Source organism: Phytophthora infestans, genomic scaffold, assembly GCF_000142945.1.
Source record: "Phytophthora infestans T30-4 supercont1.64 genomic scaffold, whole genome shotgun sequence".
NCBI classification, from domain to species: Eukaryota; Oomycota; class Peronosporomycetes; order Peronosporales; family Peronosporaceae; genus Phytophthora; species Phytophthora infestans.
The window spans coordinates 462646-476355 of NW_003303695.1; the positions used below are offsets into that span (position 1 = coordinate 462646).

A 13710-nucleotide genomic window follows, 5' to 3' on the forward strand; every position below is an offset into this window, starting at 1 on the left:
CTGGTTAACTTCAACCCCAAGATATGCAGTCAATAGTCCTTGGTCCTTGAGTCCATACTCTTGGTCCAAATCTTCAAACAAAATATTCTTGCTCTTCTCATCCTTGGTCGCTACCACGATATCATCCACATACACAAGGACAAGTATTACATCTTCTCCATCAATACGATAGTACAGACATGGCTCGGTCAACGATCTCTGATAGCCACGAGTAAGAAGCCACTGGTTAATTTCAGAGTTCCACTCGCGCCCAGATTGCCTCAATCCATACAACGCTTTGGTCACCACATACATGTGGCTATTCACTTCACACGGAAATCCGTCAATCGACTTCACGTATTGCAGGATTCCGAGTAACGCATTTAGATATGCCGTATCAACATCTCCTCCATAGAGCTTCAGGTTCAGAGCCGCAGCTAATGCCACTAGAAGCCTGAAAGAAGACATTCGTGCCACCGGCGAGAACGTGTCAATGAAATCCACTCCTGGTCTCTGATAATTGCCGAGAGCAACTAGTCAAGCTTTGAAGCGAATCACAAACCCCTGAAAATCCGACTTCACACTATAGACCCAGCGTGTCTTGATAGGCTTAGCATCCTTCGGAACATCCTCAAACGCAATCTCTTCCAGAACTCTACGTCGTTTCATTGCCGACATCTCTGCCAGTTCGGCTTCGCGCCAATAGTTACTGTATTTGCTTCGCATAGCTTCGCGGTGGTTGCGTGGAATCCGAACATCACTTGCTCGTATAGGACGTTCATTCTCATCCAGTACACGTGACGTATTCTGCACCGCGTTGACTACATAGGCATCCAAATACTTAGGCCGACGACGCTCGTGATACTCACGTAGACCAGTTCGAGTTCGCTTCGGACCTTCACGTTCCGCACATATCTCCACACGACCCATTTCTGAGTTGGTTTCGTCTCGTTGACGCTTGCATACCAATTTCTCACACGTACTGGCAATGGTAACGTTGTCAGCATCCTCACTGAATTTCTCATCAACGTCAACCAGCATATCTCCGTCTTCATCGGCTACAAGATTCGCTTCATTCACAACCGATTCAGAAAGGTTTTCATCTGCATGCAGCTCTTCAGTGTCCACTTCAGATGAACTCCCATCAGCATTAACGTCCAATGAACCACACACACTGACAGCAGACTCATTATCACTTGTCATGTCAGGTTTCGTGTATCCATACACTGTCGTAAGTTTCGACGCTGATCCTTCAGAATTCACACCGTCACCCTGTATAAGATCATCACTCTGGTTGTGGTATTGTTCACTCTGCAGTGCAGTCAGAGCACTAGGTAAACCCGCCGTCACCCCTTCAACATCCGGAACACACGGAGGTTCAGTCACTGTGTCTTCGATTCCTTCCAGTCCTGTCCAGTTTGCAGATGCTCTTGACGGTAATGATGCTTGTTGCGCCTCCCTAAGCTCCGTCATCACCTCATCTCGCTCTTTAACTCGTTGCGCAGTATCGTCCTCGCCTTCCTCGAGGTCTCTGGTCGCTTCGAGCGTGACCTCGCTCATCATCGGAGCAGCGTTCGAGTTGCAGACTTCACTCAGATCCATAGTGGATTCGAGCGTTGAGTTTTCAGTACTCGACTCCATGTTACTGCGCTTCGTAAAGTGCAACGACTCCAAGTCGTCGTCCTCCAAATCTGCTCCATGACGATCTCGGTACATCACATCTTCACTAATGCGAAGATCGGGATACGAAATTTAGCTGTACGATCATCAGAAAAGTAGACTTTACAACCCACGGTATCTTTCGGGCATTACCGAGCACAGAACCCAGTCGCGCGTTATCATGGGTACTTCTTCCGACCTGGTGTCACTGGGTCCATGCACATAAGCAAGTGAACCAAACTTGCGGATGTGATGGAGGTCGGTTTGATCCCAAACATCATCTCATAGGGAATGCTCTGAGTTCCCTTATTGTAGGCTCTGCTCTTGATGTACACTGCGTTACGCAGCGTGTAACGGGGTTACATGGTGTGGAACACACAGGGGTACGAAGTACCCGGAGAGCTAACAAACTCTCAGTACATAAGTTGGAGAGTTAACAAGGTCTCTCAGTACGTTGGCTGAAAGCCACACGTTATGCATTTGATTAGGTTTAACTATGCTAGATAGTTAAAGAGATACATTTACCCCTAGGCGGCTTGGCCGCAATAATAGTAAATAAAACACTTCTGGTTTCGAAGCATAAAAGTTAAGGTGTTAACTTTGAGCCCTGGTCTTGGGCTGTAAGTGTCCTTTGGATAAGGAACTTAGTATTAGTGACTCTTTGAGTCGAACGTCTTCCTCTGACGCTAAAGCTACGGCAGCCCCGCTGCACAGCGCTTCAGGCCACAGACTAACAGGAAATCCAGCATCATGCATCATCGACTTCGTCATCTCCACGAGAGATTGATGCGTCCTCTCGCAAAGGTTCAGCTGTGAACTCTTTGGACCCACCTTCACATGCTCGATGCCGTGAACTCCGTACCAGTTATCCATTACTGTGTTAACGAATTCACCGCCTTTGTCTGTCAAGACTTGGTGTACTCTGTACTTCACTCGAATAGGGCCATCCTGCTGACGACCAGCTTGTCTTTCAGCCCAGAGTACATATTCTTTCATGTGCTGGTTCACTACCTCGCTTGACTTGCTAGTCAACATGTGAACTTTCACAAAGCGGGTGTACCCATCCATGAGCACAAGAACAGCCTCGAATCTAGTACCATTAGCTTTACTAGGGATCAGTAAGTCAGCGTATACCATTTAATTCGGAGCCTTTGTGTTGCGATCCATCTTCTTCCAGAGTCTTCGCTGCTTCTGCTTGCCAATATGACAGGCGTCACACGCTCCTAGCTCTCTCTGCCTTAGCATCATGCCACGAACGAGGTTCTTGTCGACCATCGTCTTCAAGTATTGTGGACACACATGCCCCAATCTCTCATGCCAAAGTTTCAAAGAAGCCACTCCTTCCGCAACTGTGAAATTGCACAACGGCCGATCCGGTGGACTAATAAATCCATTTCTGGATGGATGGCTCACTTGAAATCCCCAAGTTCCATCCTCCGGTGTTGCAACAATTACAGTATCGTCGTGTTCATCTTTCACGCGAAAGCACCTCATTTGTCCATGGTAATCAAAGTCAAAACCTTGTTCCGTAGCTAATCCGACTGACAATAGGCCATGTGTAGCACCAGGAATGTAGAAGACGTCACTTAGGTACACTACCTTTCGCTCGCCTTCAACTTCAGTTATTAGCTGCACAGTTTCTACTCCAGCCACCCGAGAAGCCAGCGCAGGCGTAACCCCAAGTACATGCTGGGATTGATTTAAATCCGGTGTAAACGCCACGTAATACCACGGGTTTCCCGTCACGTGCACGCTAGCAGCCGTATCGAAGTACCACCACCCACTACTTGTGTCTACTTCATGTTCATCATGTTCGAGGCCATCGTACCAACAGCTAACAGTAGCATCAGCTTCATTACCTCTTGCCTCTTTCTTCATGTTTGAACCCGCTTCATTCTCTTCGCTGTTCTCCGCCGGCAGTCTGGCGTCGATCAGTAGAGCGTCCAAAGCGTCCGTTACTTCTTCTGATACATGTACTTCTTCTGTATCTGAGCCCAATGGCTCGTTGTGGCCCATACGAGTCACATTTGCACGTGCCTTCTTCTTCTGCTCGCTTCCAGCAGCTCTGGCCCCGTCTTGGTTCTTCATCTTCTGCGGACACTCCGAAATAAGGTGTTCAGTACTGTCGCAAACAAAGCACTTTTCACCTTCTTCTTTGTGTCTTTAAACTTCTCAGGTTTTTTACGATTTTGTCCATTGCCATCGGCCTTCTGATTCTCAACACTACCGCTTTTCTGGCTGCGTTCCCCACTCTTAGCTTGAAAAACTCTCTGTCGAGAGTCAGCAACCCGAATAAGCTCTCGAGTCCGCTCTGGGGTGATGTATGTGTCAGCACAATTGTATCGAACACAACTCTTCAAACTCTCAAACTCATACGTATGCGGTAGACTGTTCAACATTAACTCCACCATTGCGGTGTCGTCGAATTGATAGTTGAGAGACAGCAACTCCGTCCGCAAGCTGAACATCGTACTCAGGTGCTTGTTGACGTCTCCGCCCGAGGATAGCTTGAGCATATCAAGCTCGTGTCTAATGCTCTCAGCTCTATGAGCCATAGTAGTTCGGTTCTTCCGGCTCTCATAGATTACGCAGAGCGCCTTCCACATGTCGGTTCCGGTGGATTTGTCGCGAATCTGGTGGAAGATTTCTGCTGGCAGTGACATCCCCATGAGCTGCATGATGGTCAACTGATGATCATCAAACTCTTCCTCAGCCTCCGACGTAAGAGCATCATCTTCGTGAGATTCCCATTCACGATATCCGTGAGTTTCTTCTTCTTGAAGACTATCTCCATCGCCCATTTGTACTGCTGCCAATGCTTCCCATCCCAGTTCTTTGGGACACCGTCGTTCGTGTACTTTAATGGTCCTGACATCTTAGATCACGCTAGTGAACAAAATCCAAAAGTCTTTTGGGCTCATAACCCTCTTGGATAATGCACTTGATCCGTATGCCCTAGGAGCACTTTCACCAGTCCACTGAAAGGTAAAAGAAAGTATGATTAGATCGTTAGCTTCACTACTCCTCAGCTCAACGTTCTAGGATGGTGACGCAACACGCTCAGCAGAAGGACCCGACAGGTGAAGTGTGAGTGGTTTACAGCCGAGAAGGAAGCTTCTTGTTGCTTTATGTCTTTGTCTTTATATCGAAGTACTTTTCAGCCGAGCAGTGTAGTACACACTTCAACTTCAACTTGTCCAGATGATATCCATCCCACGGTTTGCAACAGCAAGTTGCTGCCGAAGAGTGTTGCTGTCACTGACAGGCTATCAGCTGCTGATTCAGCAATACTCTTTGTGGTGAGTTTCCGAGTCCAACATTCTTCTTGTCTTCCAACTAGGAATCCGCAACTTCTGTAAAATGGCACGTCCAAGTATACCACCAACACGCCAAGAAAAGTACCACGAGACACACGCTCGAGTAATAAAGTACATGTACTACAAAAAAGTAGTAATGAAATTTATACTACGTAGTATACACTGTACATTTCCGGAAAAGTCAAAGTGCGCGAGCTAGTCCGCTTGGAAGTGACTCCAATAGCTCGAGTACCGCTTGACACTTCCGCTGACGTGCCAGCTTTATCCCTTGGGCGACATTGCATCTATCTGGTCGATTGTAAAGGAGGAACTCGACCACCTGCACGTGTCCACGCAGAGCTGCTTCGTTGAAGGCTCTCGCAGTGCAACCTTCTTGGCGGTTCTCATGTAGAAAGCGTACGACATCTAGGTGGCCCCATAGCGCGGCGTAGTCCATAGCGTGTGTCGTGCATCCTTCTTGTCGATTCTCATGCAGAAACTTCACCACGTCGAGATGCCCTTTGGTAGCAGCGCGATCCATCGCGCGAGTGGTGCATCCTTCCTCCCGAGTCTCGTGTAAATACCTGATAGTGTCCAAGAATCCCCCCGCTGCAGCGTCATCCATCGCTCGTGAAGTACACGACAACTCCGGTGCGTGTTCGTTCAAGTACTGCAGCACCTCGAGCTGTCCTTTCAACGCTGCTTCTTGCATCGGCACCACTCTACTAGCCTCAGTGTATCTCTGAGACACGTTCTCGTGCAGGTGCTTGACAATCCCCAGCGCCCCTGCCGCTATGGCCTCAGACATTGCGCTCTTGACAAAGCCCTCGCCCTTTGAAGTAAAATATTTTGCCATCTCCAGGTCTCTGTCCGCGCAGGCGTGTACCAAAGTGTACGACGGACGCGCATCCGTTCCTTCCTCATACAAAACCTTGAGCATCTGCGTCTGCTTCCGTTTGTAGGCCACGACCTTGGCCTCAGCTGTGGGGGTGTCCTTGTTCTTCTTGAGGATGTCTCGAACAGCCTGCAGATCGTCGTTCTCAGCCGCCCAGCGAGTCGCTCGCCCTGACCACTTCTCGGGTCGGCTCTGGATGAGGAAACGCACCACATCGAAGTGATGCGCGCCCAGAGCGCCATCCACCGCTCGTTTAGTGCAGCCCTCGCTTCTGTTCGAGTGCAGGAAGCGCACCACATCCAGGTACCCGCTACTAGCCGCCCCGTCCATCGCGTCAGTTGAGAAACCCTCGGCCTGGAATAAATGCAGCACTTGCAGCATGTCCAATTGACCCGAGGCGGCGATGATGTCCGCAAGTCCTGGAGAGCACGGAGAGTCACGTGTGGCCAGCAGTACCGTCACCACGTCCACCAGCTTGTCAGCCAGCGCATCTCGTAGCGTCCAGGCGAAAGAGAACACTCGACCGAGCGTGTCAAGCGGTAGTTTGGCCTTAGCGAAGACATAAAGAGAGGCTTCAGCCTTTGGCGACCGTGGCATGGCACTCCAGCGAGTCGTTCGAGGACAACTAACGTACTGCCAGATGGGTACATGCACATCGACATACACTCTTCAATTTCTTTTTCAATTTTTGAATTTTTCTTCCGTGTAGCCATTTGACTACAAAAGACAAGTGTAATATGATTCACAAATTTGCCGAGTCAATTCCGCGCGCAAAACTGAGGGCGGCATCATGGAAGCCCAGGACGTAGACGCTGCTGCGCCGCCTACAGAGGAACAGGAACAGGAAACGCAACAGCAACAGGTTTTAACAGCGCAGGAGTCGATGGAAACGGAGGAGGCCACGAGTGAGACTCAGCCGCCATCGACGCCCACCGCCAAGAGCCCGACGCCACCTGTCGCCACCACTCCGACAGTCTTGACGCCCGCCAAACCTTCGCCTGTGAAGCGTCTGATGATCACCAAGATGCATCTAGAGAACTTTAAATCTTACGCAGGTAAAGTCGAGATCGGCCCCTTCCACAAATGCTTCAGTGCCGTCGTGGGCCCCAACGGCAGCGGCAAATCGAACGTCATCGACGCGCTTCTCTTCGTGTTTGGCAAACGCGCGTCCAAGCTTCGTCTCAAGAAAGTCTCGGAGCTGGTACATCGCTCCGCCAACTTCCCGAACTTGGACATGGCTACAGTCTCTGTCTATTTCCAGGAAATCATCGACACAGACGAGCAGGAGGCCACAGCCACAGACAATGAAGCCAACTACACAGTCGTTCCAAACTCGCAGTTCAGCGTCACACGCACTGCAACGAAGGGAAACGTGAGCAAATATTACGTTAATGACCGCCCCAGCAACTTTACGCGCGTCACCGAGCTGCTCCAGGCCAAGGGAATCGACTTGGACAACAACCGCTTCCTCATTCTGCAGGGAGAAGTGGAGCAGATCGCCATGATGAAGAGCAAGGGCGCGGAGGGCACGAACGAGGACGGACTGCTAGAGTACCTGGAAGATATCATCGGCTCCAACGTCTACGTGGAGCCCACCGAGCGCGTGTGGGACGAGGTGGAGCAGTGCAACGACGTGCGAGGAGACAAAGTGAACCGCGTCAAGCTGGTGGAGAAGGAGAAGGCTCACCTGGAGGGCCCACGCGCAGAGGCGCTCGAGTATCTCCGCAAAGAGAAGGAAGTGTACATGAAGACCAACATTCTGTACCAGCTGTGGATCCAGGAGGCGTCCAAGAACCGCGAGCTGTGCGAGTCGAAGCGTGACGAGCTGCAGGCCAAGTACAAGGCGGAACTGGCTCGAATGGAGAAGAACCGAGAGGAACTGCAGTCGGTGGAGGTCGTTTATCAGCGTGTTAAGAGCGAGCACGATGAAGTGGCCAAACAGCTGGATGGAGCCAAGGCGGAGTACGCAGAGTTCGAGAAGCAGGACGTGAAGCTGCGGGAGGAGCTGAAGTACGCTAAAGAACGACAGAAGGAGCTGCAGTCGGCGCAGAAGAAGGAGCTCAAGAAGCAGAAGACCATTGAACAGAAGATGCAGGAGAACGAGGAGCTCGTGCCACAGCTGGAGAAAGAGGTCGAGAAGCTGCAGACGAAGCTCAAGAAGCAGGAGCAGGTGCTGGAGAGTATTGTCGAGGGTCACAAGGAAGAGACAGCCAAGCTTCGTAGTACCATGGAGGAGATCCAGCAAGAGATGGAGCCGCTTCAGAGCGAGATGAATGCGCTAAGGTCCGTGATCGACACGACCGAGACGGAGATTCAGCTGGTGGAGGAGCCCGTCACGAACGCCAAGAAGGCGCTTGAAGCCAACGCCTGTGGAGTTATTGAAGCTGAAGCGAATTTGCGTGGAATGGAGGAAGAGCTGAACGAGAAGCAGGAGAAGCTCATAAAGATGAAGGATCGTATTGGCGTTGCTGAGCAAGAGCTGGAGGACGTGAAAGGCAGAGAAAGTTCCGTAGCCGAGAAGTATCGCGAGGCCCGTACAAAGGCGGAAGAGGCTTCTGGCGCTGTGCAGTCTCATGCCACTCGGAACCGTATGTTGCGAGAGTTGCTCGAGGCCTCCAAGCCCGGCAAACCGCTGGAGAAAGCTGGATTGTTTGGTCGCCTGGGAGATCTCGGAGCCATCGACGGCAAGTACGACGTTGCCATCTCTACAGCATGCGGCGCGTTGAACAACTTGGTGGTCGAGACAACGTCGGGGGCGCAGGCGTGTGTGGCGTATCTACGCAAGCATAATCTGGGGCGTACGACCTTCCTGATTCTAGAACAACTGGGCTACCTAAAGTCCAAATATTCGCAGCGCTTCCACGGTGTGACTGCTCCCTCTGGACAAGAAGCCCCGCGACTATTTGACTTGGTGCAGGTGAATGACGAGAAGTATTTGCCAGCATTCTACTATGCTCTGCGTGACACTTTGGTGGCGAAGGACCTGGACGAGGCTTCTGCGATCGCGTATCAAGGACGGCAATGCAAGTACCGTGTGGTGACTCTAGACGGACAGCTAGTTGAGATGTCTGGCGCCATGTCTGGTGGAGGGAAGCGAGCTCGTAGTGGTGGAATGTCCAGTACTCTTGCAAGCGGCTTAAGTGAGGAGGAGATCCGCAGTCTGCAGGAGGAGGCGTCGTCTTTACGCAGCGAGCTGGGTCAGATTCGTGACGAGAAGGAGTCGCTGGAGAAGGAATTGACGCAGCTCAGTCGCAAGATCGAGCAGTACGAGAACGATCTGCCCAAGATCGAGTTGAATGTAAGCGCTACGAAGACGCGTCTGGAGGATTTCAGGAAGAATACGAGCGTATTGGAGAAGCAGACGACGCTCTCTCCAGAGGCGAAGAAGCAGGTGGAGAAGCTCAACAAGACCAAGACTGCCAAGGAAGCCGAGTACAAGACCACAAAGATGAAAGTGGATAAAATGGCGGCGAAACTGGCCAAAATGAAGGAGCAGATCCTCGATGTGGGCGGGGAGAAGCTGCGGAAGGAGCAGGATGTGGCCAAGAAGATCTCGAAGCAGATTGCTGACAAGACGAAGCAGATGACGAAGATCCGCGTCGACTTTAAGAGTAGCCAGAAGAATACCGAAAAGAACGAGCAGGCGCTGAAGAAGATTGAGGAAGATATCGAGGCCGCCAAAACGAAAATCGAGGACACCCGCGAGCAGATCACTGCGATGGAGGAGAAGGCGTTGGCTGTGCTCCAGAAGTGCGAGACTGTCCAAGAAGAGGTGACTGCCAAGGAGAAGGAGCTGCGTAAGGATGAAGCGAAGTACCGGAAGCTGAAAAAGGAGTACGACGAGATGGCGAGTGCTGAAGTGGATCTAGCGAACAGTCTGGAGGACTGTGAGAAGATGCTGGAGGAGAACAGCAAGAAGGAAACGTACTGGAAGTCCAAGCTCACCGCTCTGCACGAAGCGTTCGTCACGGAGCAAGAGCAGAATGCTGGTGTCTTTGAAGATGAGCGAGATCTCCCCGCTCGGAAGCGTCAGAAGAAAACCAACCGAGACGCTAATGCAGAGGAGGCGATGGACGAGGAGCGTAAAGGGGAAGACGAAGAGACCGAGGACAGTGAAGAAGAGGAAGATGCCAACCTGGACGTCACTCTCGAGAAGCTCCCGATGCTGGACCCTGCTGCGCTGTCTCGCTACAGTAAAGAAGAGATGAAGTACGAGATTTCTGTGCTCGAACAGCAACGCGACGAGCTCAAGGCCAACGTCAATATGGGAGCGTTGGCCGAGTACACGCAGAAGCAGGAAGAATACAAGGCGCGTGTGTTGGAGCTAGAAGAAGCCACGAAACTGCGCGATGCCAAACGCCACGAGTACGACGAGCTTCGACGCAAGCGATTGGAGGAGTTTATGACTGGCTTCCGCACCATTACGCTCAAGTTGAAGGAGATGTACCAGATGATCACACTGGGTGGTGACGCTGAGCTGGAGCTGGTGGATTCCCTGGACCCGTTCTCGGAAGGCGTCGTGTTCAGTGTGCGGCCGTCAAAGAAGAGCTGGAAGAACATCTCGAATCTCTCTGGAGGTGAGAAAACTCTGGCGTCGCTGGCTCTCGTGTTCGCGCTGCATCACTACAAGCCGACGCCTCTGTACGTGATGGACGAGATCGATGCTGCGCTGGACTTCAAGAACGTGTCGATCGTGGGCAACTACATCAAGCAACGGACGCGCAACGCCCAGTTCATCATCATCTCCTTGCGCAACAACATGTTTGAGCTCGCAGATCGACTGGTGGGCATTTACAAGACGAACGACGCGACGAAGAGTGTCACGATCAACCCAAAGATCTACGAGCAGGGCACCGCCAAGGCTGCGAACGGGACGACGACGCCCATGACGAACAAGTCAGCAACTTGTACTATCGCCAGCCCCAACAGCGGCTCGCGTCGATCCGCGAAAAAGGCCCGACGATCGAGCCAGCAGTCGGTGACGTCCCCCGTGGCACTGCAAAGCCCCTCAGCGGTGAGTACACCGCTGCAGGACCGAACGAATCGATCGTAGGGTAGATATTAAGTAAGTATCTCTTTCCAGTCAAAACTACTTATACTACTACTATGGTACTTGCTATAGTACTTTTTGTCCGGAAATATTAATACTTGTAGACGTTCCACGTGCATGTCGGTACACAAACTCGCCAAGTGAGGATGGCGGACGAGCAGCAACGGGAAGCAGTCTCCATGGCGGCGATGGCTGAGTTTCTACGAGAGTATGAGCCATCAATCGGTGCTCACCAGAACGTGGCCAGCAAGAACGGTCTGCTGCTGGTAGCGGGCAAAGATGGGGAGACAAGTGAAACTTTGATTGAAGCTCTCTCCGATTCACCTTCGAGCTCAAGTCCAAAGTCGGCTGAGAGACGCCGCAAGATAAAGAACGCACAGGCAGCCAATCGTCGATCACGGTACCTCAAGAAGCTCAAAGTGGAGCGAAAGACGCTCGAGAAGCAGGAGGTGGAGTTGACTCTGAAGCTCAAGAAGATGCGTGAAGCTCCGATCAAGGAAAGAACCACGAGGAATAAAAAGATGGTGAAACGGAATGCGTGGAAAGCCGCTGCGCTACAACAGAAAGAGAGTAGACTCGAGTCCGAGGACACGCAGAGACGACTGAAAACTGCCATAAGGAATCAATCAGGGCTCATCCACCGGATGAAGACAGTCCTTTGCCAGCAGCGTATGCTCAATAGTCTTGACGCGTACGAGGAGAAGGCGGCAGCGCAAGGGAACAGGAAGGGAGAGATGCTACTTAAGACCTTCCTATGTGAGATGGATACACTCTACGCCCAAACTGATGCAGTTATTAGTGGCGTCAACTTTGAGATGTCGCCACCTCTGACGTACGAGTTGAAGCGGAAGTGGAGCAAGGACAAAAGTTTCCTCGAGAGTGCCGACGCGACAGTGATCCCGTTTAGCTTCGAGCACACGTGTCGCGCAGTATCGTTGATGATATTGGCTCCGAGCTACAACGACGAGCTTGAAGACCCCGAGAACACGGCGATCCGAACGTATCGCTTGAATTTCTCTCGGGAACTGGGCAACAGTGCGACGTTGGTGGTTTCCAATGCCGTAAAGAGATACGTCGAGTCAAATCGTGCTGTGTTTGTGTGGCGAGCTCTTGCTGAAGGTCAGGGCGAGTTTGACGGTCTTCAGACGGTCGAGACTGCGTGGTTTGTAGTGCGTCCACTGACTGAAACGCGGCCAAATAACCCGCCAAAGATGATAATGGAGAGTTATACGCACTTAGTTCCCGTGGGATTCGGCAGACCATCGGATAACGACGCGCGAGCTGACAAGTTCAGCAAGATCCTGGCTAAAGCCGACGAAGCTGATGTCAGCGACATGAAACAAATGCTCGGTAAACTGTTGCTCGATGAAGCGCGGTCGAATACGGAGGCCCCGTAGACGTATTGGAGGATGAGTTGTTTTAGCTGTACCCTATCAATCTACTTACTTCGAAGTATTATTTTTTGCTGAATACTACATGTATTTAGCACAGTAGAACTGTGAATTCCGACCAAACTTGCCTGTTCAGGGGTGATCCTATAGTAAGGAGGGCAGGGTCATCTCGTAAAAAAGGGCACGTAAAACAGACGTCTATGTTCGCTATGAATAGAACGAGCAGTTTACTTTTAATAAAATCAACTTTAAAAAAGCGTGTCCGTCCCAGCAACCGCTATACTTGTCTTGGGCCCACCCACGTACTCCGGCTCATTACAGATGACATCCTGACATTCTCGGCATGGATTGCACTGTGATGGTGGCATGTAAAGCCACATCTTCTAATAGCTCCTACAACCCGCAGCCAACACACATGGAGTGTGCTCCAACGGAGTATAGTGAAGCACATCATGAACTACATCATGATGCTGGTATGAACAGCGTTCAGCTGGATCATAAGAAGACACAGCGGATATTAAAGGACACAGCTGCTGATGGACTTGCACTTGAGTGCAACCAGAGCAGGCTCTGAGGGCGGCTATCCTTGGACTGCCAAGGTGGCAGGCGAGAGCGCCCGCAAGTTAAATTAGATAGCTCACTTTTGCTTTTGCGATCTGATCAGCAATACAAGTTGGTCTTCGCGGGAGTTCCAGCTCCCAGACTGTTGTTGACACGTCACAAAGTTAACTTTAGATCAAGTGTGAACGATACGAACTCGCAGCAGCCGCCAATCTCAGGTTGACCAAGGTACCACGTTGACTGAGACGACTGAAACGGCTGCCAGCTCGACTACTGGAGACATCGAAGTTTCGACGACTGCTGCGACAGCAATACCGGTGTCGGCCTCGTCAATTGGACCCCCGTACGTGAACGACATCTCCCATCCTGCTCTTGTCAAATGGAAAAGGGAAAGGCAGGAGTATGAGGACGCAATCGAAGCTCGGTACGCTACCACTGGCGAAGACAAGTCAAAATCTCTACGGAGCGTAAAGAACTCGTTCAATCGGCAACTCCTGAAGACTCTCTGCAAGTTTGAGTGGTGGACCACCGTAGAACAGATCACGGAGGACAGGATTGTGTCAGAGTTGGACAAGATCATCGGTAATGTCATGAATGATGTCATTCTTGATATTGACTCGATTTTTGATGCAAGGCTGAAGATGGACCTTGATCAACGAGACGTCAAAGCTCGCGTCCTGAACTATTTCATGCTGTGTGATGAGATCATTTTGGAGAACGGACTGGCGAGTACCTTTGCTACAGCAACAGGTATTAAGGAAAAATGCCGAGTACTGAAGAAGCACTTAGCACCTGTGGCCCTACGTGATGCAGTGGATAGTCACCTACGACTTGTGGACACTACAAGCAAATCCGACGAGAACGCTCTGTACGTCCTCG

General features: G+C 51.2%; 3 protein-coding genes across 3 annotated transcripts; 2 read left to right on the forward strand and 1 right to left on the reverse strand.

Annotated features, from left to right (window-relative positions):
• Window positions 1-5136: 5136 nt before the first annotated feature.
• Window positions 5137-6426, reverse strand: PITG_17935 (uncharacterized protein; the record flags this gene model as incomplete). The annotated part of the gene is made up of 1 exon (XM_002896214.1): window positions 5137-6426. The coding sequence occupies one exon, from the start codon at window positions 6424-6426 to the stop codon at window positions 5137-5139; it is 1290 nt and encodes a 429-aa protein (XP_002896260.1).
• A 162-nt stretch (window positions 6427-6588) lies between these two features.
• PITG_17936 (structural maintenance of chromosomes protein 4, putative) lies at window positions 6589-10968 on the forward strand (the record flags this gene model as incomplete). Its single annotated transcript, XM_002896215.1, has 1 exon — window positions 6589-10968. One exon carries the CDS (start codon window positions 6842-6844, stop codon window positions 10880-10882), a length of 4041 nt encoding a protein of 1346 aa, XP_002896261.1.
• A 672-nt stretch (window positions 10969-11640) lies between these two features.
• On the forward strand, window positions 11641-12276 carry PITG_17937 (uncharacterized protein; the record flags this gene model as incomplete). The annotated part of the gene is made up of 1 exon (XM_002896216.1): window positions 11641-12276. One exon carries the CDS (start codon window positions 11641-11643, stop codon window positions 12274-12276), a length of 636 nt encoding a protein of 211 aa, XP_002896262.1.
• Window positions 12277-13710: the final 1434 nt, after the last annotated feature.